At 41.5% G+C, this 23,171-nt stretch overlaps 1 protein-coding gene across 1 annotated transcript in view; it reads left to right on the top strand.

The window, feature by feature from the left end:
* Positions 1 to 433: 433 nt before the first annotated feature.
* The window catches only part of POLA2 (DNA polymerase alpha 2, accessory subunit), a 73,244-nt gene continuing 50,506 nt past the window's right edge, over positions 434 to 23,171 (top strand). Inside the window, exons 1-5 of the mRNA XM_075837181.1 lie at positions 434 to 954; positions 1,078 to 1,212; positions 5,069 to 5,190; positions 8,352 to 8,437; positions 8,550 to 8,607. Of these exons, the coding sequence (XP_075693296.1) occupies positions 1,131 to 1,212; positions 5,069 to 5,190; positions 8,352 to 8,437; positions 8,550 to 8,607 (348 nt within the window). The 5' untranslated portion in view covers positions 434 to 954; positions 1,078 to 1,130. The remainder of the gene's footprint in view (positions 955 to 1,077; positions 1,213 to 5,068; positions 5,191 to 8,351; positions 8,438 to 8,549; positions 8,608 to 23,171) is intronic.

Genomic DNA, 23,171 nt, shown 5'->3' with positions numbered 1-23,171 from the left:
CCTGAAATACCGCGAGTAAAAAAACTGCGTCACGGTAAAAAGAAGCGTAATGACCCATCTTGAGGCGGTTTCTGACTCCAAAACCCCATTTCAATCAGTCAGAAAGAGGAAAAAAAAAACCTTGACGCGGTTTTTGTCAAACCACTGTGCAAAAACCTACTGGAGCTTTCTCTGAGGGAGGAATTTTCCTCCTGCAAAAAACTCAGTGTGAACACAGCCTAAAACGGGGTTCCCACGGGTCAGCGAGTATGTAGCGTATTCAACCCAGAACCTGCAGCAAATTCCGCACTAAATTGTGGTGAAGGTTTTTGTGTGGAAACCAGCACTTGGGAAAAAAAAAAAAAAAAAGCCTATACTTACCCCGGGCGACACTTCCCGGTCGTCCGTGCAGTCCTGGGATAACACATGCAGCAGTCACATGGGATGAAAGGTCATCCCAGGAGGGCGGGCTGAGAACAGAAGAAAGCGTCACTAACAACAACACCTGGGTGGTCATTTTACGCAAAATAGGCTTTTATTTTTTCCGCTAAATTCAATCTAAAAATATGTATATATCTTTCCAATAGCTCAAGACCACTGCTACTGCTCTCTAGCTTCCTCACCATTCACACAACTCTTCCCGCGCTCCCGTCCTCATGTGTGCGATTCATAAAAATACGTCAGCTGGAAGTTCAGTAACAACGCCCATAGAGCCCTTAGCAACGCAAAGCTGATTGGCTGTCTGTCAGGACAACGAGACTTGCTACCGTTCGCGCCAATGCTTAGACTGCTTGAGCGCGGGAAATTCCTTTCGGTCAGTACCGAGTAAAGCTCACTACCGTATTGTTGGCTGTATGAGCGCAGTTACCGGGCATCGGATGTTAGAGGCGCTTTGATTATAACCGGATCTCTGTATTTGGGCCTGATTTCCCGTCTACCGCCGGGCCCTCCGTGGACACTGAGGCTTTTCTTCAGGTATTGTAATTCGCTAGCTTGATCATTGATCTGTGTGTTTACAAGGAGCGTGTCTGAGCTGACGGAGAGACTGAGGTAATATCTTGCATCCTAAAAGAATAATATTATGACTTTATTTTTCAGCGTTAAGTGATATCTGCCGGTGTCTGGATTGCATAGATTTCTGTGGTGGCAGGATGCCCGTGTCACTGGAGAGAATCAGAGAAGAGCTCACTGTCTTCGATGTAAATTTTGAGGATGATGACGTATCAGAAAAATGTAAGGATGACGTCATACCATGTGGTGACATTTTATGCCCCCTGCACAACCCCTTTCTTTATAAGTCTCTGTTCACATTGAAGTTGGAGACTACGCTATAGACGCCATCAGATTTGATGGGACGAATAGCGCTGCATGTATCTATCTTCCCATCAAAACGATGGCAACCACGACGGATCCCGTTAGTAAAAGAGGGTGATACCCATCGTACAACAGATATGGCACTGCGGTGTGGTTATTGTTTTCTATAAGGGAGATGTGTTTTTGTTTTTTTAATTTACAATGAAAGTGAATGACGGATGTAAGTGTTACGTTTGCATTTGTTTGTGTGGTCTCAGTTTATCTCCATCAGAAAAGAGACAAAGATAGTTTCACTTCCGTTTAAAGTAAACGCATCGCTTAAAGTAGGGCTGGGCGATTTAATCAAATTAATTTGACCTTTTTAATGCGCCACGAGTTTGATTCCTTCAAATGCCCCTCCCTCCCACACGGAAACTGCTTCTTCTCCGCTGCTACCAATTACATATGGATGTGACTGTCGGCCAAGGGTAAGCAGAGGCAGCCGTAAGGCCTTATTCACACGAACGTGTATCTCGTTTGTCGCACGGACCTATGTTAGTGAATGGGGCAGTTCAGACAGTCCGTGATTTTCACGCAGCGTATGTGTGCTGTGTAAAATTCACGACATGTCCTATACTTGGCCATTTTTTTTTAAGTCAATGGGTGCGTGAAAATCGTGCACGGCACACGGAAGCACTTCCGTGTGCCGCTCGTGATTCGCGCTACAGTAGTAAAATAAATTAATGGAAAAAAAAGCACCTCCTGCTGTTATATTTTTTAAACCTAAAAACAGAGTGCCATATGCGCAGAAATCACGCAGGCACGCACCAAATACTCATTCCACATGGAACTTTTGCTCGCGCAAAGCGCAGTGTTTATTTGCGCGTGCAAAACGGACACGTTCGTGTGAATAAGGCCTAATACTGACTTTTCCTATGTTTACACAGTATACAGAGCGCTCGGACCGTTGGGCCGTATCAGTTAATGACCCCGTGTGTGACATACAAGGCTACACGGTGACTTTGGCCACGACACGGGTCGCGTGGTAAAATATTGCTGTGTCACTCTGCAGGTTTGGCTTTCTTGCAGGGTTGCAATGTGGCCACGTTGACTTTGAGGCAGCCAGCGATCTTTTGCTGCGCGACCAGTGACGCGGCCAAAGTCGCCATGTTGCCCTAGGCTAAATCTAGTGCCTATCGGTCTCTGTGTGAACATAGGAACCGTCAGTATTACTCCATGTCCGCTGCCTCTGCTTACCCCTGGATGCCAACAGTCACATCTGTAAGTAATTGATTGGTGGCAGCAGACAGGACAGTGACTGTGGCGGCTGTTGCTGCTATTAAAGAAAATAAACATTAATATTAGATGCCGTGCCCTGTATGATGGCGCTTGATTCAAAAGGAACTGCCCAAAAAGGTGGAAAAAAAAAATCTCTCCCTCCGTTGCACTTCTTCACCATAAGGAAAGAGGTAAGCGATCATTATATGTCTGTCTGATGGTACAGATATAAAGTGTGTACATAGGTGTGATATTTGACTGTATGTAATGAGTGCGCACATCTAAATAGCGAGTGTTCATATGTGCGTGTTTGTAAAGAGGCTCTGTCACCAGATTTTGCAACCCCTATCTGCTATTGCAGCAGATCGGCGCTGCAATGTAGATAAGAGTAACGTTTTTATTTTTAAAAAACGAGCATTTTTGGCCAAGTTATGACCATTTTCGTATTTATGCAAATGAGGCTTGCAAAAGTACAACTGGGCGTGTTGAAAAGTAAAAGTCCAAGTGGGCGTGTATTATGTGCGTACATCGGGGCGTGTTTACAACTTTTACTAGCTGGGCTTTCTGACGAGAAGTATCATCCACTTCTCTTCAGAACGCCCAGCTTCTGGCAGTGCAGATCTGTGACGTCACTCACAGGTCCTGCATCGTGTCGGCACCAGAGGCTACAGATGATTCTGCAGCAGCATCGGCGTTTGCAGGTAAGTCGATGTAGCTACTTACCTGCAAATGCAAGCCTTTTGCAAGCCTCATTTGCATAAATACGAAAATGGTCATAACTTGGCCAAAAATGCTCGGTTTTTAAAAATAAAAACGTTACTGTAATCTACATTGCAGCGCCGATCTGCTGCAATAGCAGATAGGGGCTGCAAAATCTGGTGACAGAGCCTCTTAAGTAGTGAATGTGTTTCTCTGTGCACGTCTGTATATAGTGAGCGTGCGCGCGTGCGCATGTATGCAGTAAATGAAAAACGTACGTTTGTTTGACTGTATGTGGTTAGCACGTGGTAGTGAGAATGTTTGTGTTGGTACATCCTGGTGACCCTTGGCATTACTTTTGATAATAAGTTTATCATGTGTGCGTGCGTTTTATGTAGGGCACATTCCGTGATGGACGGAACGTATTTCGGGCGCAAGTCCCGGACCGAACACACTGCAGGGAGCCGGGCTCCTAGCATCATAGTTATGTACGACGCTAGGAGTCCCTGCCTCTCCGTGGAACTACTGTCCTGTACTGAAAACATGATTATAGTACGGGACAGTTGTCCTGCAGAGAGGCAGGGACTCCTAGCGTCGTACATAACTATGATGGTAGGAGCACGGCTCCCTGCACTGTGTTCGGTCCGGGACATGCGGCCTAAATACGTTCCGTCCTTTACGGACGTAACATGGTTGTGTGAATCCAGCCTTAGGGTGCAGTCACACAGTAGATTTTGTTGCAGAAATCCATGCATGTGCCACAGAACAACCCCAGTCAGATGAATGGAAGTGATTTTCATTTGCAGACATTTTGTCAACAAAATCTGCTGCATGTGACTGCACCCCAATGCTACTTGCACACGGTCGCAGGTAAAAACCGCACCTTGAACACATACACTACACATAGGCAAATAAATAAATATGGCCCTGTTTCCGGTCCCATGTAAAGAATGTGAGGGAATTCTGTTGAGATTTTATTTTTAGACCATATCGCCCAGGCCTATTCTTGATCTGTATTATAGTTCATTTAGCAAGAAAAAAATTGAGGTTATAATAAAAAATCGTCCATAAAGTTGAAAAGATATAAACATTTTCAAGATCTCTGCTTGCTGTCATTCAAAAAGAACCTTCGTAGTTTACTTGCAGTGGATAAAATCTGTCCTGGTCATGTGATGGACACACAGGTACAGGAGGATTACAGTTACAGTTATCAGAGCTGTTTCTTGTAACGAGCCGTCTGTCACATGACCAGAACGGATTTCTATCCACTGGCAGTAAACTATAAAAGTTCCTACTGAATGGCTACAAGCGGAGATCTTGAAAAACATGAAGAATTGATTCAGAAAGCTTATGGAAAACCTTAATAACTTCTTATTATACACAGAATAACTTATTTGCTCTAACCGTAATGCCTCTTGAAAGCGGACACTATGCCGGACAGATACATTATGCAGTGTGAATGCCTCTCTATTTGAGCGCTGCACTGAAATGTATCGCCAGGTTGTAAGCGGTGTATGTATGCTTTAGGCCAGTGATTCCCAACCTTATGACTATGGGGAACACCTAAAAAATGCTTCCACTCCTACCTCTAAGTAGCATGGTGTAGGAGCGGATAAAGCATTTTATAATTTTATGTTCTATTCCAATCATAATTAATTTTTTTTTGTTCTAGTATTGGTTGCCGCCTTCTGGGGAACCCTATCTATGAATCGCTGCTGTATTAGATTTTAGTAGTGCTGTAAATGAAAGAAAAGGTGATGGGGAACCAAAAACTGGACCTTGTTTGGTTAACACAAGCCTCCTTTTATTTTCACTACAGTGGTGGAGCTTTGTACTGTTCATCGGCTCACTGAAGAAGAGATGGTCCATGAATGGATGGCTTTCAGTACTACTAGGAATTTACCACTCGTTGTGGGCAATCTCTGTATTTTGGAGCATGAAGTAAGTGGAGATTTGCTTGACTACATGTTTTTCTTCTTTTTTTTTTTACTCACGGCCTGACACATTTGCTATAATTAATGCCAAAAGATGATCTATAATTTTAGGGAAAGCTACGTAGATTTCCCTAAAGCTTCACCTTCCTCCTGCAGGATATATCATAAATAAGCAAGTATTCATAAATCTGCCCGATGTGGTAGTGGAGCAGATCTGCAATACCCATTAATCTGCTGATACACATTAGATTAATGCTTTTGCAGCAATCCACAATCTAATCTGTATGGGTGTCTCCTGGATGTCCCACAATGGCAAACGTTGAGGGAAACCAGGATATAGCATGTCTGATTCTTTGTGTCTTCCCGCAGATGGGCCACTGGCAACTGCTTGAGTCCCTCGACCTAACTCAGTCGAGTGTGTATTTTTAGTGTTCATTCACACGTGGCAGTTTTGTTGCAGATATTTCTGCGATTGTTCCATTTATCTGAATGGGGCCTGCAGAAATTCATGTGTATGCTGCAGAAATGACCCTATTCATACGTATAGAACAGATTTTCGGACGCATAAATTTCTGAAACAAATCTGCGTGTGAATGTACCCTTAGGCTTCCTTCATGGGTTCCGTCTGAGGTTTCCGTCAGGGGAACCAATGAACAGAATCTAAACTGATACAAACGGAAACCTATATCCCCTGACGCAAAGCTCTGACGAAACCCATGAACGGAGTCCTGACACAGATGTGAACGAATCCTTGTAGAAAAGAGAAAAGCCCCAAATAGCTGTCGGGTAGAACTATATAATAAACAACAAATGGCCAAAATAGGCACAAAAGCCCTTTTCCCAGCTATCTAATAAATTCTAAGTGTATAAATAAAATGTAACTTTTATTGGATACAAGTTCAATATAATGACAAACCGCACCCATTTAAAACTTACAATGCGATCTGATTGTAGGAATAGTCATTCTGTTTGTTTGTTGCACTACCGATGCAGTGTAGACATTGAGCTCTATCTGAGCCTGCGGCTGCAGTCCGCTAGTGACAGATATATCCGCTATCAGATAAGCACATTGAATTAACATTTTTCCTTCCCTTTTCCCTTCCCTTGGTTGAACTTGATGGACATGTGTCTTTTTTCAGCCGTACTAACTATGTAACATTCAATCCTCAGTGGTAATGGGACCTGACAAGTTTATTGTATCTGAGAAGTTTATAAAAAAGCGCACCAAAATACGCAGCATAAAATCTGCATCTGTTTCCGCATCAAAATGATAAAAATGCACCATTCAGTGCAGATTTTACCTGCGCTTATCTGCGGGTTTGATGCCGATTTTCTGCACCAAATTATTCAACGTGTGCATGTAGGCTGAATCTGCAGTAAATTGCTCACGTAATGCATGTGGATGTTGCTGCGGAAAATCTGCAACAAATCCGCTACGATTGTAGTTACCCTTATAGGGTGGCCGGGGGACATGGCTGTCTGATAAACAAGTGTTGTTCTGATAGTATGTGTAAGGCCAGCTTAGGGGCTGCATAAAGTTGTTCATTTTATGTGGATTTGAGTTTCGCAATTTTCGTTTCCTTTGAGCCTTCAAGTCTCTTCTGTCCCTCGGCCTTTTCAGTAGTTAAACATGCTGGAACGTCCAGTTCTACAGCAACGGAAAATTTGACAAGTCATTCCGATATTGATTTACATATAAGTATGTGACTATTTTCCTTGTCCTGATTTCTGTGAGCATTGGATGATCCATTCTGTCATTTCCATATCATATGAACGTTTGGCATACCTGGGAGCGCAGATGTACTTATTAATTTTTGTTTCTATTGTTTATTCAGCCCTTATACCCTTCTTCACAGATCACCACCTTCACATAATCCTGTTGGTCTTTTATGTAAATTGTATAACGGTTTTGTTTATGTTTCTCTATATCAATAACCATTTTGGAATGTTTCAGCTTTTAAATTAACCAATATGTTCTTGAACTTGTCTGTGTGTTTTCTTTAGGTTTTTGACATGGACTTGCATAACTACTAGTTACTCTCTTACAATGTGGCCTCAGAATTTACTGTATGTCTGAGAGAAAATATTTCATTGAACCTTGGTGTATTTTTATTTATTTATAAAACCCCTATTAAAATAAAGACCTATGTATAAAGCCCCACTAGAGTTCTACTAGTGGGTAAAATTACACCCTTTAGGCTTCGTTCACATCTGCATCGGGACTCCGTTCATGGATTCCATCTGACTTTTTCGTCAGGGAAACCCATGAACGGAATCCAAAATGAAACAAACGCAAGCCATAGGTTTCTGTTTTGCATCACCATTTATTTCAATGTTGACGGATGCGGTGCAAATGGTTTCCATTTTTCATCGTTGTGTAAGAATTCAGTTATTTTAACGGAATCGATAGCGCAGTCGACTACGGTATTGATTCCCTAAAAACAATAGAACCTTTACACAACGGTGACAAACGGAAACCATTTGCTCCGGATCCGTCACCATTGAAATAAATGGTGTTGCAATTGGAAACCTAGTTTGGATTCCGTTAATCCGTTCCCCTGATGGAAAGGTCAGACTGAACCCATGAACAGAGTCCCAACGCAGATGTGATCGAAGCCTCAACAGTGCCCCCAAAGTGCTTAAAGGGGTTGTGCCACAAAAAGTTGATCACCGCAGCTCCGGCTTCTCTAACCCTCAGTTATCACCAGGGGACGGCACATCTGGCCATACGTTTTCCCTGCGTCAGCTGCTGCAAATGAATGACCACCCATGTAATGCATACATTACATAGCAGCCCCCCATACTGGCGGGACCTCCTGAGAAAGACAATTCTTGGTTCTGTAGTTACCGTGTCACGTGACTTTTCGTGAGGTTCTGTATACAAAGCCTTTGCTTTTTTGGCGTTAACGAGAAGAACGCATCATTCTTCTCAACCAATCAGCTAAAAAGAACTACCTCTACGTAATACTGGTTGTTTTAGGGTTATAAATAAAAAAATACGAATTATTCAGCAGAGTCTTGGGTTTTCAGGAGATCTCTAGGCTGGTAAGGGAGTTCTGGAGGGCCACATCCATCTACAATGAGACATTGGTGGATTTAGTTTATTTGGGGTTTACGTGTCCACAATGCAGTAATGATATATTTTCACTTTCAACGGTTTTCGTTTAGGTTCTTAATAGAAAAAACTCAAAACGTCCAAATTTGAAAAAAGAAAAACATTGTGGCAATAGGGATTTTAACAGCATTCAAGAGCTGTATCCTTTTTATTTTCTGCTATTCCAGATTGTACCATCTTTGCTGCTTTAATAAACATTGCAGCATGCATTCAACCATCACTGACTGTTTCATGTCCTTAACTTATTCAAGTATCGAAGTAGAGACGGAAGAGGAAAACCTACTAGATTCATATTCCACTCCTGCAAAAGTGAGTACAAGGGGTAGCTGCAATGTTGGTTTACACTGTTTCAATAAAGACCTTTTCATACAGGTGCAGAATAGTTGCCATCAAGTATACGTTTCCGGAGGTCTATACATTGTAGGCAGTGTAAATGAGGGACGCCTGTCACAGAAGATCACAATAAACAAATGCAAAAATGTTGGGAACATTGATGTTTATTATGCGTACACTTAGTGTGTGTTTTTGTAACCTTAAAGGCTTTATTGTATAATGGTATTGTATATCCTACAAAATGTGCCCAGGGTTGCTTGCCACTACTTTCCACCACATTGGTGTCACTCAAGTAAACACCATTCTGCTTCAGAACTGTACCAAGGTCCATGACATTTTCACAACCGGTATATAAGAAACTTATAATTCCATGTGAAGTTGTGGTGCAGAATGAGTGACCTTTACCTGCACTGACTAATGCAGTAGAAAGTTTCAAAATATACGCACTTCTATTAGCGCTGCACATACACCCAGAACTGGGACTAAACCTACATATATCTGGGGATGGTAGGAACCAGTATTAAACTAATTAAAATCACCCAGGGCAGAATGCGAGGAGTGCAAGATCAAAAAATGGAGGCAGTCACTAACCCCACATATATGTGATACATTAAAAACACAGAAGTTTGAACAGCACATTGCAGCAAAATGAAACGCCTGTGACTGCAAATTTATACAGGACACAAGAAAATGGCGACTGCACACTGCGAACACTAGTGCCACCATAGCCGCTATATATAAATAAATATGCATTACTGCTAAATCTACTTACAATAGGGAGTTTCTTAACGTACATTTTGATCAAATTATGTGAGCCCACCCGCCACGACAAGGCGCCCTCTATATGGTGGCTAACTACGCTGCACATGTTACAGCTGACCTCCACCTGTAATGGCAGGAACCGGAGCTAGCTCCTATCCCTTCCATTAACCCCTTAGATGTATTTTAGTGGTTGTCAACAGATCGGCAGCTCTGCCTTCAATCACAGGACTGCCGACTGCTGCTATGGCAACAGGAGGCCAAACAATGGCCTCCTGCTCTGCCATAACGGAAGCCGATTAGGCCCCGCCTGGAGGTGAAGCCTAATCTGCTTGCGGTCAGTGAATGACTGACAGATCTAAGACATTGCACTACATAGCTAGTCCAATGTATTAGAGAAAAAATTAAATCTGACAGTTGGACCTTCAAGTCCCCTAGTGGGACTAAAAGAAAAGCGAAAAAAAAAGTTGTAAAAAAATAATAAAAGTTTTAAGTCCTAAAATAAAACACAATCTCCCTTTTTCCCTTATCAAGTCCTTTTATTATTGAAAAAAAATAAACCATCATATTTCGCATCGCCGCGACCGTAACGGCCTGAACTATAAAAGCATTGTTATTTATTCCACACGGTGAACCGTGCATAAAAAAATAAATTAATTTAACCTTTTACATTGCTTTAATTCCTGTGAAACATTTAAAGGGTTAAGAAACTTTCTAAATGCTGTTTTGAATACTTTGAGGGGTGACGTTTTTTAAAACGGGGTGAATTATTGGGGGTTTCTAATATATAAGGCCTTAAAATCCACTTCACAACTGAACTGGCCCCTGTAAAAATAGCCTTTTGACATTTTCTTGAAAATGTGAGAAATTGCTTCTAAAGTTCTAAGCCTTGTGACGTCATAGAAAAATAAAAGGATGTTCAAAAAACGATGCCAATCTAAAGTAGACATATGGGGGATGTTAATTGGCAACAAAAAAAAGATACATTTTAAATTTAGAAAAATGCTACATTTTGGTGTTTTTAACAATGCAATATTAACCCCTTTCCTCTTTAGCCACTTTTGACCTTCCTGACAGCCTCATTTTTCAAATCTGACGTGTCACTTTATGTGGTAATAACTCCGGAATGCTTTCACCTATCCAAGCGATTCTGAGATTGTTTTCTCGTGACACATTGGACTTTATGTTACTGGCAAAATTTGCTCGATATGTTCAGTATTTAATTGTGAAAAACACCAAAAATTAGCGAAAAATTGCAAAAATTAGCATTTTTCTCAATTTAAATGTATCTGCTTGTAAGACAGGCAGTTATACCACACAAAATTGTTGCTAATTAACATCACCCATATGTCTACTTTAGATTGGCATCGTTTTTTGAACATCCTTTTATTTTTCTATGACATCACAAGGCTTAGAACTTTAGCAGTAATTTCTCACATTTTCAAGAAAATTTCAAAAGGCTATTTTTACAGGGGCCAGTTCAGTTGTGAAGTGGCTTTGAGGGCCTTATATATTAGAAAACCCCAAAAAGTCACCCCATTTTAAAAACTTCACCCCTCAAAGTATTCAAAACAGCATTTAGAAAATGTCTTAACCCTTTACACATTTCACAGGAATTAAAGCAAAGTAGAGGTGAAATTTACAAATTTCATATTTTTCTGCAGAAATAAATTTTTAATACAATTTTTTTTTTTATAACACAGAAGGTTTTACCAGAGAAATGCAACTCAATATTTGTTGCCCAGTTTCTGCAGTTTTAGGAAATATCCCACATGTGGCCGTAGCGTGCTACTGGAATGAAGCACCGGCCTCAGAAGCAAAGGAGCACCTAGTGGATTTTGGGGCCTTATTTTTGTTAGAATATATTTTAGGCACCATGTCAGGTTTGAAGGGCTCTTGCAGTGACAAAACAGTACAAATCCCCCAAAAGTGACCCCATCTGGGAAACTAGACACCTCAAGGAAATTATCTAGGGTTGTAGTGAGCATTTTGACCGCACAGGTTTTTTACAGAAATTATTGGAAGTAGGCCGTGAAAATTAAAATCAACATTTCTTCAAAGAAAATGTATGTTTAGCGATTTTTTTTTTTTTCTCATTTCCACAAGGACTAAAGGAGAAAAAGCACCGCAAAATTTGTAAAGCAATTTCTCCCGAGTAAAACAATACCTCACATGTGGTAATAAACGGTTGTTTGGAGACACGGCGTGGCTGAGAAGGGAAAGAGCACTATTTGGCTTTTGGAGTTCACATTTAGCAGGAATGGTTTGTGGAGGCCATGTCACATTTACAAAGCCCCTGAGGGAATAAAACAGTGGAAACCCCCCACAAGTGACCCCATTTTGGAAACTACACCCATTGAGGAAATTATCTAGGGGTATAGTGAGCGTTTTGACGCAACAGGTTTTTTTGCATAAATTATTGGAAGTAGGCCCTGAAAATGACAATCGAAATTTTTTTCAAAGAAAATGTAGGTTTAGCTAATTTTTTATAATTTCCACAAGGACTGAAGGAGAAAAAGCACCGCAAAATTTGTAAAGCAATTTCTCCCGAGTAAAACAATACCCCACATGTAACGGCTGTTTGGACACACGGCAGGGCTTAGAAGGGAAAGAGCATTATTTGGCTTTTTGAGATCACATTTAGCAGGAATGATTTGCGGAGGCCAGGTCACATTTGCAAAGCCCCTGAGGGGACAAAACAATGAAAACGCCCAAAAAGGGACTCCATTTAGGAAGCTACACCTCTTGAGGAATTCATCTAGGGGTGTAGTGAGCATTTTGACCCCACAGATGTTTCATAGAATTTATTAGAATTGGGCAGTGAAAATAAAAACAGTCCTTTTTCTTCAATAAGACGTAGCTTTAGCGCAAATTTTTTCATTTTCTCAACAAATAAAGGAAAAAAAGAACCCAACATTTGTAAAGCAATTTCTCCCGAGTACGGCAATACCCCATATGTGGTCATAAACTGCTGTTTGGGCAAACGGCAGGGCTCAGAAGGGAAGGACCGCCATTTGGAGTGCAGATGTTGCTGGATTGGTTTCTGGGCGCCTGTGGGCCCAAAACAGTGGAAACCCCCCAGAAGTGACCCCATTTTGGAAACTACACCCCTCAATGCATTTACCAAGGGGTGTAGTAAGCATTTTAACCCTGCAGGTGTTTTGTAGAAATTAGTGTTCACTCGATGTTGCAGAGTGAAAATGGGATTTTTTTTCCATAGATATGCCAATATGTGGTGCCCGGCTTGTGCCACCATAACAAGACAGCTCTCTAATTATTATGCGGAGTTTCCCGGTTTTAGAAACACCCTACATGTGGCCCTAATCTTGTCTGGACATATGACAGGGCTCAGAAGTGAAGAGTACCATGCGGAGTGGAGGCCTAATTTGGCGATTTACAAAGTATTGGTTAAAAAGAAACCCCTGATAAGTGACCCCCACTATGGAAACTGCTCCCCTCAAGGCATTTATTAATGGGTGTAGTGAGCATTTTCACCCCACAGGTCTTTTCCATAAATGAATGCGCTGCGGATGGTGCAAATTAAAAATTTATATTTTTCTCTAGATATGCCATTCAGTGGCAAATATGTCATGCCCAGCTTATGACGCTGGAGACACACACCCCAAAAATTGTTAAAAGGGTTCTCCCGGGTATGACGATGCCATATATGTTGAAGGAAACTGCTGTTTGGGGACGCTGTAGGGTTCAGAGCCGAGGGAGCACCATTTGGCTTTTGGAGAGCGGATTTTGCTTGGTACTATATTTGTTTGAGTATTGCTGGTGTTTTATAATGTGGGGGTACATGTAAGCGGGGCGGAGTATATAAGGGGCATAGTCAGGTGGTATATAAAAAAAAATAATCCATAGATGTGTTACGCTGTGAAGCAATCCTTTCCGCACAGGCCAGTGTCGCACTGATAAATGGTGTCATTTCTTATCCCCCTTTTGGTCCACACTCCGCACCTTTTGTAGTTTGGGGAATTTTGCTGGGAAAGTGTTGTCCTGGTATAATACGGGCACCGTCTCTTCCAGCGGATGTGTTTGGGCTCTCCCCTTCCTTGTTCCTTAATTTTAGGTCCTTGATAAATCGCCTCTTGAAACAGAAGAAATGTTCCCCTCGGGCACAACTGCATATTTTTTTATTTCCTGACTTATTGGAGCATTAACTAATTTTATTTTTCATAGACGTAGCGGTATGAGGGCTGGTTTGTTGCGGGACGAGCTGTAGTTATTATTGGTACCATTTTGGGGTACATCTGACTTTTTGATCACCTTTTATCCTATTTTTTGGGATGCCAGGTAAACAAAAAAACGCAATTCTGGCACAGCTTTTTTCGTTTTTTTTATACAGCGTTCACCATGCGTTATAAATTACATGTCAACTTTATTCTGTGGGTCAGTACGATTCTGGCGATACCTAATTTATAGCACTTTTTTTTGTTTTACAACTTTTTGCACAATAAAATTACTTTTGTATAAAGAATGTATTTTTTCTGTCGCCAAGTTGTGAGAACCATAACTTTTTATTTTTTTTGTCGACAGAGGTGTATGAGAGCTTGTTTTTTGCGGGACGAGCTATAGTTTTTATAGGTACCATTTTTGGATACGTGCGACTTTTTGATCACTTTTTATTCTAATATTTGTAGGGCAAAGTGATCAAAAAACAGAAACTGGTAAAGTTTTTTAAGTTTTTTTTTTTTTTACACTGTTCACCGCGTGCAATAAATAATATAATATTTTGATACCTCAGGTCGTTGCGGTCGTGGCGATACCAAAAACATATGGTTTATTATTATTTTTCAATAATAAAGGACTTGATAAGAGTAAAAGGGGGATTGTGTTTTATTTGATTACTTGAAACTTTTATTGGTTTCAAACTTTTATTTTTTGCACTTTTTTTTACACTTTTTTATACTTTTTTTTACACTTTTCTTCAAGTCCCACTAGGGGACTTGAAGGTCCAACGGTCAGATTTTTTTTTTTCTAATACATTGCACTACCTATGTAGTGCAATGTATTAGATCTGTCAGTCATTCACTGACAGCAAGCCGATTAGGTTTCGCCTCCCGGCGGGGCCTAAATCGGCTTCCGTAATGGCAGAGCAGGAGACCATTGTGTCTCCTGTTGCCATAACAGCAGTCGCCAGTCCTGATTGCCTGTCAGGGCTGGCGATCTGCTAGTAACCGCTACGATGCAGCAATCGCTTTCGATTGCTGCATCGAAGGGGTTAATGGCAGGGATCGGAGCTAGCTCCGGTTCCTGCCGTTACAGGTGGATGTCAGCTGTACAGTACAGCTGACTTCCACCGCTGATGACGCCGGATCAGCTCCTGACCCGGCGCCATCTTGCCGGCAGCTACGGAAGCCGATCAGGCTCCGCCGGCGGGCGAATCTTGACCGGCTTCGGTGCTAGGCAGACCGGGAGGCCAGTATTAGGCCTCCGGTTGCCATTGCAGCCACCGGAACCCCGGCAATTTCATTGCTGGGGCTCCGATGAGCTGCAAACACCTTAAGTGCAGCGATCGCGTTTGAGCGCTGCACTTAAGGGGTTAATGGCGGGGATCGAAGCTAATTTCGGTCCCTGCCGTTAGTCGGATGTCAGCTGTAAGATACAGCTGAGATTCGACGATGATGGCACCGACTCAGCTTCTGAGCCGGTGCCAAACATTTGACGTAAATGTACGCCATTTTGCGGGAAGTCAATGCTTTCCATGACGTACATTTACGTCAAATGTCGGGAAGGGGTTAAATGTATTGAGCAAATTTTGTCAGTAACATGAAGTCCAATGTGTCACGAGAAAACAATCACAGAATCGCTTGGATAGTTAAAAGCATTACGAAGTTATTACCACATAAAGTGAAACATGTCAGATTTGAAAAATGAGGCTCTGTCAGGAATGTCAAAAGAGGCCAAAGCGGGAAGGGGTTAAAAGCCCTATATTTAATATCAGGCCGCAAAATCTGCTGCAACTATGGGGGTCCATCTGTGGGACTGGGCATAAAATAATGTGGGGTTTTGGTTAATAAACTGCTATTCATACAAATTACACCGGGACACTATTAGCTCATTAATCAGTGAAAAAGTGCTTAACCCCTTCCTGCTCCTGGACGTACTATTAGGTCATGGTAATCATAGTACGTCTCGGGAGTAACGGCCATTTCAGCCGTCCTCCCGACACATGCAGGAGCTGTGACAGCTGCTGTCTCGTACAGCAGCTGTCACAGCTCCTACAGCGGGGACCGATCGCTGTGTCCCCGCTGATTAACCCCTGAAAAGCCGTGTTCAATAGCGATCACGGCTTTTTAGGGGTTAAGCTACAATCGCCAGCCTGCTATACGATAGCGGCTGGCGATGGTGACTATGGCAACCGGAACCAAACAATGGCGTCCGGCTATGCCATAGACGGAAGCCTAGTGGGTCCAGACGAAGTCAGGACCCACTATGCTTGCTGTCAGTGAGTAGCTGACAGTTCTAATACACTGCACTACCTATGTAGTGCAGTGTATTAGAATAGCGATCAGGGCCTCCTGCCCTCAAGTCCCCTAGTGGGACAAAGTAATAAAGTAAAAAAGATGTATAAAAATAAAAGATTTAAAAGTAAAAATCCCCCCTTTTACCTTATCAGTCCTTTATTATTAATAAAAATATATAATCGCCGCGTCCGTAACGGCCTACACTACAAAATAATTTCGTTATTTATCCCGCGCGGTGAATGCCGTAAAAGAAAATAATAATAAACCGTGCCAGAATAACAATTGTTTGGTCACTTCACCTCCCAAAAAATGGAATAAAAAGAGATCAAAAAGTCGCATTTACCTAAAAATGGTAATGATTGAAACTACAGTTCGTTACGCAAAAAATAAGTCCTCGCACGGCTTTATTGATGGAAAAATAAAAAAGTTCTGGCTCTTAGAATAAGGTAACACGAAAAGTTAATGATTTTTTACAAAACGTATTTTATTGTGCAAACGCCATAAGACATAAAAAAAAAAAATATAAACATATGGTATCGCCGTAATCGTATCGCCCCGCAGAATAAAGTGAATGTCATTTATAGCGCACGGTGAACGCTGTAAAAAAAAATAGAATAAAAAAACAATAGTAGAATTGCTGTTTTTTAGTCACCACGCCACCTAAAAATAGAATAAAAACTGATCAAAAAGCCACAATGTATTTCTCAAGGGGTCTAGTTTCCAAAATGGGGTCACTGTTGGGGGGGTTTCCACTGTTTTGGCACCACAAGACCTCTTCAAACCGGACATGGTGCCTAATAAAAAGGAGGGCTCATAATCCACTAGGTGTGCCTTTGCTTGGGAGGCCCGTGCATCAGTCCATTACCGCACGAGGGCCATGTGTGGGATTTTTCTCAAAACTACAGAATCTGGGAAATAAGTATTGAGTTGCGTTTCTCTGGTAAAACCTTTTGTGTTAGAAAAAAATGGTATAAAAAGGATTTTCTGACCAAAAAAAAAATGTAAATTTCACCTCTACTTTGCTCTAAGTTCCTGTGAAACACCTAAAGGGTTCATAAACTTTCTAAATGCTGTAGCAAAAACGTTGAGGGGTCTAGTTTCTAAAATGGGGTGTTTGATAGCGGTGTCTAATATATAGGCCCTTCAAAGCAACTTCAGAACTGAACTGGAACCTAAAAAAATAAATAAATTATTCGCTTCTTACATTATACTGATAATGAGCCGTGCCCACCACGAGATGACCCCAGTTTTGACCGTTTGTATAAACAGAGACCCCTATTAGACCATTTCAGTGCCCGGTTTTCCCAAGCATTCACCCCCGAGACGTGTATTTCTATTGATAAGTCCTTGGTACATTTTAAAGGGAGGGTTCACTTTCGCGAGTACCTGCCGGGTAAGAGGGCAAGGTATGGCGTGAAGATGTATAAGCTGTGCGAGAGTGCATCAGGGTATACCTACAAATTTAGGATATATGAAGGGAAAGACAGCAGTATTCAGCCCCCAGAATGCACCCCCCCCCCTTACTGGGAGTTAATGCAAAAATTGTGTGGGATTTTGTGCACCCACTGCTGGACCAGGCTCACCACCTCTACCTGGATAATTTTTATACCAGCGTCCCACTCTTCAACTGCCTCGCTTCCAGTCCTGCGGCATGCGGCACTGCTAGAAGAAATCTGAGAGGCCTCCCTAAGACTCTGCTTGGGCAAACAAGAAGGGGTGAGAGCAGGGCACAATCTAGCAGCAACATATTGTGTGTCAAGGACAAGAGATGTCCTTGAATTGACAACAATACATGGCCACACCAGTACCCATGTACCTGTACGAGGTACCAGTACAGAGACCCCTAAACCAGACTGCATCCTGGACTACAATAGGTACATGGGAGGGATGGACTTGTCAGATCAAGTCCTGAAGCCCTACAGCGCCATGCGGTTTGGTATAAGAAGCTGGCCGTGCACATCATACAGATGGCTTTGTACAATGTGTACGTGCTACGTCGATGTGCAGGCCAGACGGGAACTTTCCTGGAATTTCAAGAGGTGGTTATCAAGAACCTAATCTTTAGGGACCAAGAAGAGGGAGCACCCAGTACTTCTGGAAGCGAGGCCACACGCATCGTACCAGGGCAACACTTTCCAGGAGAAGTTCCCCAAACTGGCAAGAAGGGAAAAAGTCAAAAGAGGTGCAAAGTCTGATATATTGTGTCCTCCCTTATAACAATGTGACACGTGTCCCGAAAAACCAGAGCTCTGTATGAAAGTGTTTTAAAATTTATCATACATCCCTTGGTTTATAATTTACCCCAATTTTACTTACCCTGATGTACTCCGCACAGCTTATCCCCCCTCGTCTTTCCCCTCTGGGCCCTGCTGTGTGCCCAGGCAGCTGATAACAGCCACATGTAGGGTATTGCCGTACCCAGGAGAACCCACATTACAGTTTATGGGGTGTATGTCTCCGGTCAAAATGCTCACTACACCTCTAGATGAATGCCTTAAGGGTGTAGTTTTTAAAACGGGGTCACTTCTTGCGGGTTTCAACTGTACTCGTACCTCAGGGGCTTCTGCAACATGACTACGCACCAGAAAATCCCCAGTAGGCTAAATGGTGGTCCTTTCCTTCTGAGCCCTCCCATGGACCCAAACCGCAGTTTATCACCACAAATGGGGTATTGCGGAACTCAGAACAAATTGCACAACAGAATGGAGTATTTTGTTTCTTGTGAAAATAAGAAATTTTCAGCCAAAACTACATATTATTGGGAAAAATTAATTTTGTTTTCATTCCCAGCCCAATTCAAATAAGTTCTGTGAAAAAACTATGCGGTCAAAATGGTCACAACACCCATAAATGAATTCCTTGAGGGGTGTAGTTCCCAAAATGGGGTCACTTATGGTGGGTTTCCATTGCTTTGATACCTCTGGGGCTCTGCAAATGCGACATGGTACCCGAAAACCAATCCAGCAAAATCTGGACTCCAACAAACACATAGCGCTCCTTTCCTTCTGAGCCCTCCCATGGGCCCAAACGGCAGTTTATCACCACAAATGGGGTATTGCCGCACTAAGGACAAATTGGGCAACAAAATGGGGTATTTTGTTCCCTGTGAAAATAAGAAATTTTGATCACAAATGACATCTTATTGGAAAAAATGGCATTTTTTAATTTCACACCCCAATTCAAATAGGTGCTGGGAAAAAACTGTGCGGTCAAAATGGTAACAACACCCATAAATGAATTCCTTGAGGGGTGTAGTTTCCAAAATGGGGTCACAGTTGGGGTATTCCTACTGTTTTGGCACCTCAAAACCTCTTCAAAACTGCAGAATCTGGACAATACATATTTAGTAGTGTTTCTCTGGTAAAACCTTCTATGTTACAGAAATTTTTTTTAAGAAAATTGAAATTCAGCAAGAAAAATGAAATTTGCAAATTTCACCTCCACTTTGCTTTAATTCCTGTGAAATGCCTGAAGGGTTAAAAAACGTTAAAAATGCTGTTTTGAATACTTTGAGGGGTCTAGTTTTTAAAATGGGGTGTTTTATCAGGGTTTCTAATATGTAGGCCCCTAAAAGCCACTTCAGAACTGAAGAGGTACCTTAAAAAAAAGGCTTTTGAAATTTTCTTAAAAATATGAGAAATTGCTGTTTATGTTCTAAGCCTTGTAACGTCCAAGAAAAATAAAAGAATGTTCAAAAAACTATGCCAATCTAAAGTAGACATATGGGAAATGTGAACTAGTACGGTAACTATTTTGGGTGGTATAACCGTCTGTTTTATAAGCAGATGCATTTAAATTCAGAAAAATGCTATTTTTTTCAAAATTTTCTCTAAATTTTGCAATTTTTCACCAATAAACACTGAATATATCGACCAAATTTTACCACGAACATGAAGCCCAATGTGTCACGAGAAAACAATCTCAGAATCGCTTGGAAAGGTTTAAGCATTCAGACGTTATTACCACATAAAGCGAAATATGTCAGATTTGAAAAATGGGCTCTGAGCCTTAAGGCCCAAACTAGGCTGCGTTCTTAAGGGGTTAAAAAAGCCTCTCTCACTGAGCCCAGCCATGTCAAACTGATCCATGAGCTGCCAGTGTATTCAGGGGTCTGATTCTAATAAATTTCTGATGGGGGTCCTTATGGGGTTCCTTATCTTGGGGGCTTCAACTGTGGTTGACTTTGGGCGCCTTCTTGGGGGTACGTCCTCATCGCTGGATGACTACCAGAAGAACGGGGCATCCTCATCACTTGCTGATTCCGTGTCGGAGCCGGAGCCAACCATTTAATATGCATTTTTCGGACATATTTTATTAGTGAGTTTGGTTCCTAGGCGATTAGCTGTGATAGGCTGCTGTCTAGGACAGCAGCCATTACAGCTCTATTGCAATAAGTGTGCTGATTAATGAGCGTTTTTTGTGGTCGCATAATATTACGTTGCTTTCCGCTAATATAGTTCACACCACAACATAATAGGACTTACCTTTTTTTTGTCTACTCTTCCATAAAGCCCTACTCTGTGGAGTGGATGGCTAATAGTGGTTTTATAAACACATCCTTCCATCTCCACTGTGGCCAGTCTGTGCGTTTTGCTGGGCTGCCTTCTCTTGGCAGGTTTGTAGTTGTGCCATATTCTTGCCATCTTGTTATGATAGATTTAATGTTGCTCCGTGGGATGTTGAAAGCTTAGGATATTTTATGTTTTATAACACAACTGTGATCTAGACTTCTCCACAACTTTGTCTCTGACCTGTTTGGAGAGCTCCTTGGTCTTCATGTTGCTCGTAATGTTGTAGGCAGAGGCCTTTCAGTACTGGTGTATTTTTACTGACATCATGTGACACTTTGCATACAGGGGGGCTTATTCAACTAATTATGGGACTGAGGTTAATTGGTTTATCCAGACCTTATTTAGGGGTTTTGTAGAAAAGGGGATGAATACTTATTCACCCACAAATTTTCAATTTTTATAACTATTATGTTTAATTGTCCAATTTTTTTTTTTTTACATTTTTTTTTATACCACTGTAGCAATTTTTTAATTATTTTATCAGGTCCATTACATTAAAATCAAATTTTCAATTTACTTTAATACCAGGTTGTATGGCAGAAAAAACGGAAAAATACCAAGGAAAGTTAAACATTCACAAGGCACTGTGGCCCATTGGCTGCACAATATACGTATACTGCATGGAATTCTTTTTATTTTACAGGTTGCTTTTCAATACAGTAAAATAAAAGGTATGTTGACACATACGTATGAATGCATGCCATTATTGTGGCATACGTCGCATGCATTCTAGCCTATGGACACATTTGGTATATACATTGGTAGAGCCGATGGGTCACTATATGTGTGGTGTAAACACCGCTTTATCCACTGAATGAACAGCTTGGATAACAGGTTCCCAGGCTAATAAGAAGCTGCTATGTTAGATGTTTGTTGCCATCAGTCTTCCCCCTAAACAGAAGTGCAGGGGGAGTGAATTTGCCAAAGTAGGAAACACTTGCATTCGGCACCTTACCAAATTGCATTTTGCCCAGTTGCCATCAATTCTGCAAGTATTAAACAACACTGGGAAGTCCCAAGCATTCAGGAATATGGACATAGCCTTTTGTTGGAGGGGCTTGAATTTCTTCCTTTTTATATTCACTTTGAACTAAAAGTTATGTATGTTTCAAATGCATCTGAGGATCGTGTTTGGCAATCAATGACTTTTTGGCTTTCTTATAAATGTTACTGATTGTCACAGTGACTGCGATGCGTACAATACATTTCTTAACCCCTTCAGGACTGAGCCTGTTTTGGCCTTGAGGACGCAGCCAATTTTTTCAGATCTGACGCGTCCCTTTACGTGGTAATAACTTGGGAATGCTTTTACCTATCCAAGCGATTCTGAGATTGGTTTCTCGTGACATATTGTACTGTATGTTAGTGGAAAAATTTGATCAATAAATTCAGTATTTGTTTGTGAAAATCACCAAACTTTAGAGAAAATGTGCAAACATGGCCAAGGATAGTAAAACAAATCCTAAAAAATTCTTCAAGCATATAAATGCAAAAAAGCCAAGGTCTGAACATGTAGGACCCCTAGATAATGGTAATGGGGAGTTGATCACAGGGGATCAAGAGAAGGCAGAGTGACTAAATGGGTTCTTTAGTTCTGTATATACAACAGAAGAAAGAGCAGCTGATGTAGCCGGTGCCAGTGCTGTTAATATATCAGTTGATATACTGAATTGGATGAATGTAGAGATGGTCCAAGCTAAATTAAATAAAATGTGCACAAGGCTCCGGGACCAGATGGGTTACACCCTAGAATTCTTAAAGAGCTTAGTTCAGTTATTTCTGTCCCCCTTTTCATAATATTCAGAGAATCTCTAGTGACTGGTATAGTGCCAAGGGACTGGCGCAGGGCAAATGTGGTGCCTATTTTCAAATAGGGCTCTAGGTCTTCCCCGGGTAATTATAGACCAGTAAGCTTAACATCCATCGTGGGGAAAATGTTTGAGGGGCTATTGAGGGACTATATACAGGATTATGTGACAATAAATAGCATTATAAGTGACAGCCAGCACGGTTTTACTAAGGACAGAAGTTGTCAAACTAACCTAATCTGTTTTTATGAAGAGGTGAGCAGAAGTCTAGACAAAGGGGCCGCTGTGGATTTAGTGTTTTTGGACTTTGCAAAGGCATTTGACACTGTCCCCCATAGACGCCTAATGGGTAAATTTAAGGACTATAGGTTTAGAAAATATAGTTTGTAATTGGATTGAGAATTGGCTCAAGGACCGTATCCAGAGGGTTGTGGTCAATGATTCCTTCTCTGAATGGTCCCCGGTTATAAGTGGTGTACCCCAGGGTTCAGTGCTGGGACCACTATTATTCAACTTATTTATTAATGATATAGAGGAAGGGATTAATAGCACTATTTCTATTTTTGCAGATGACACCAAGCTATGTAATATAGTTCAGACTATGGAAGATGTTTGTGAATTGCAGGCAGATTTAAACAAACTAAGTGTTTGGGCGTCCACTTGGCAGATGAAGTTTAATGTAGATAAATGTAAAGTTATGCATCTGGGTACCAACAACCTGCATGCATCATATGTCCTAGGGGGCGCTACACTGGCGGATTCACTTGTTGAGAAGGATCTGGGTGTTCTTGTAAATCATAAACTCAATAACAGCATGCAGTGTCAATCAGCTGCTTCAAAGGCCAGCAGGATATTGTCGTGTATTAATAGAGGCATGGACTCGCGGGACAGGGATGTAATATTGCCACTTTACAAAGCATTAGTGAGGC

Source organism: Rhinoderma darwinii, chromosome 9, assembly GCF_050947455.1.
Source record: "Rhinoderma darwinii isolate aRhiDar2 chromosome 9, aRhiDar2.hap1, whole genome shotgun sequence".
In the NCBI taxonomy this organism is placed as follows: Eukaryota; Metazoa; Chordata; class Amphibia; order Anura; family Rhinodermatidae; genus Rhinoderma; species Rhinoderma darwinii.
This window is presented reverse-complemented; position numbering and strand designations above follow the sequence as displayed.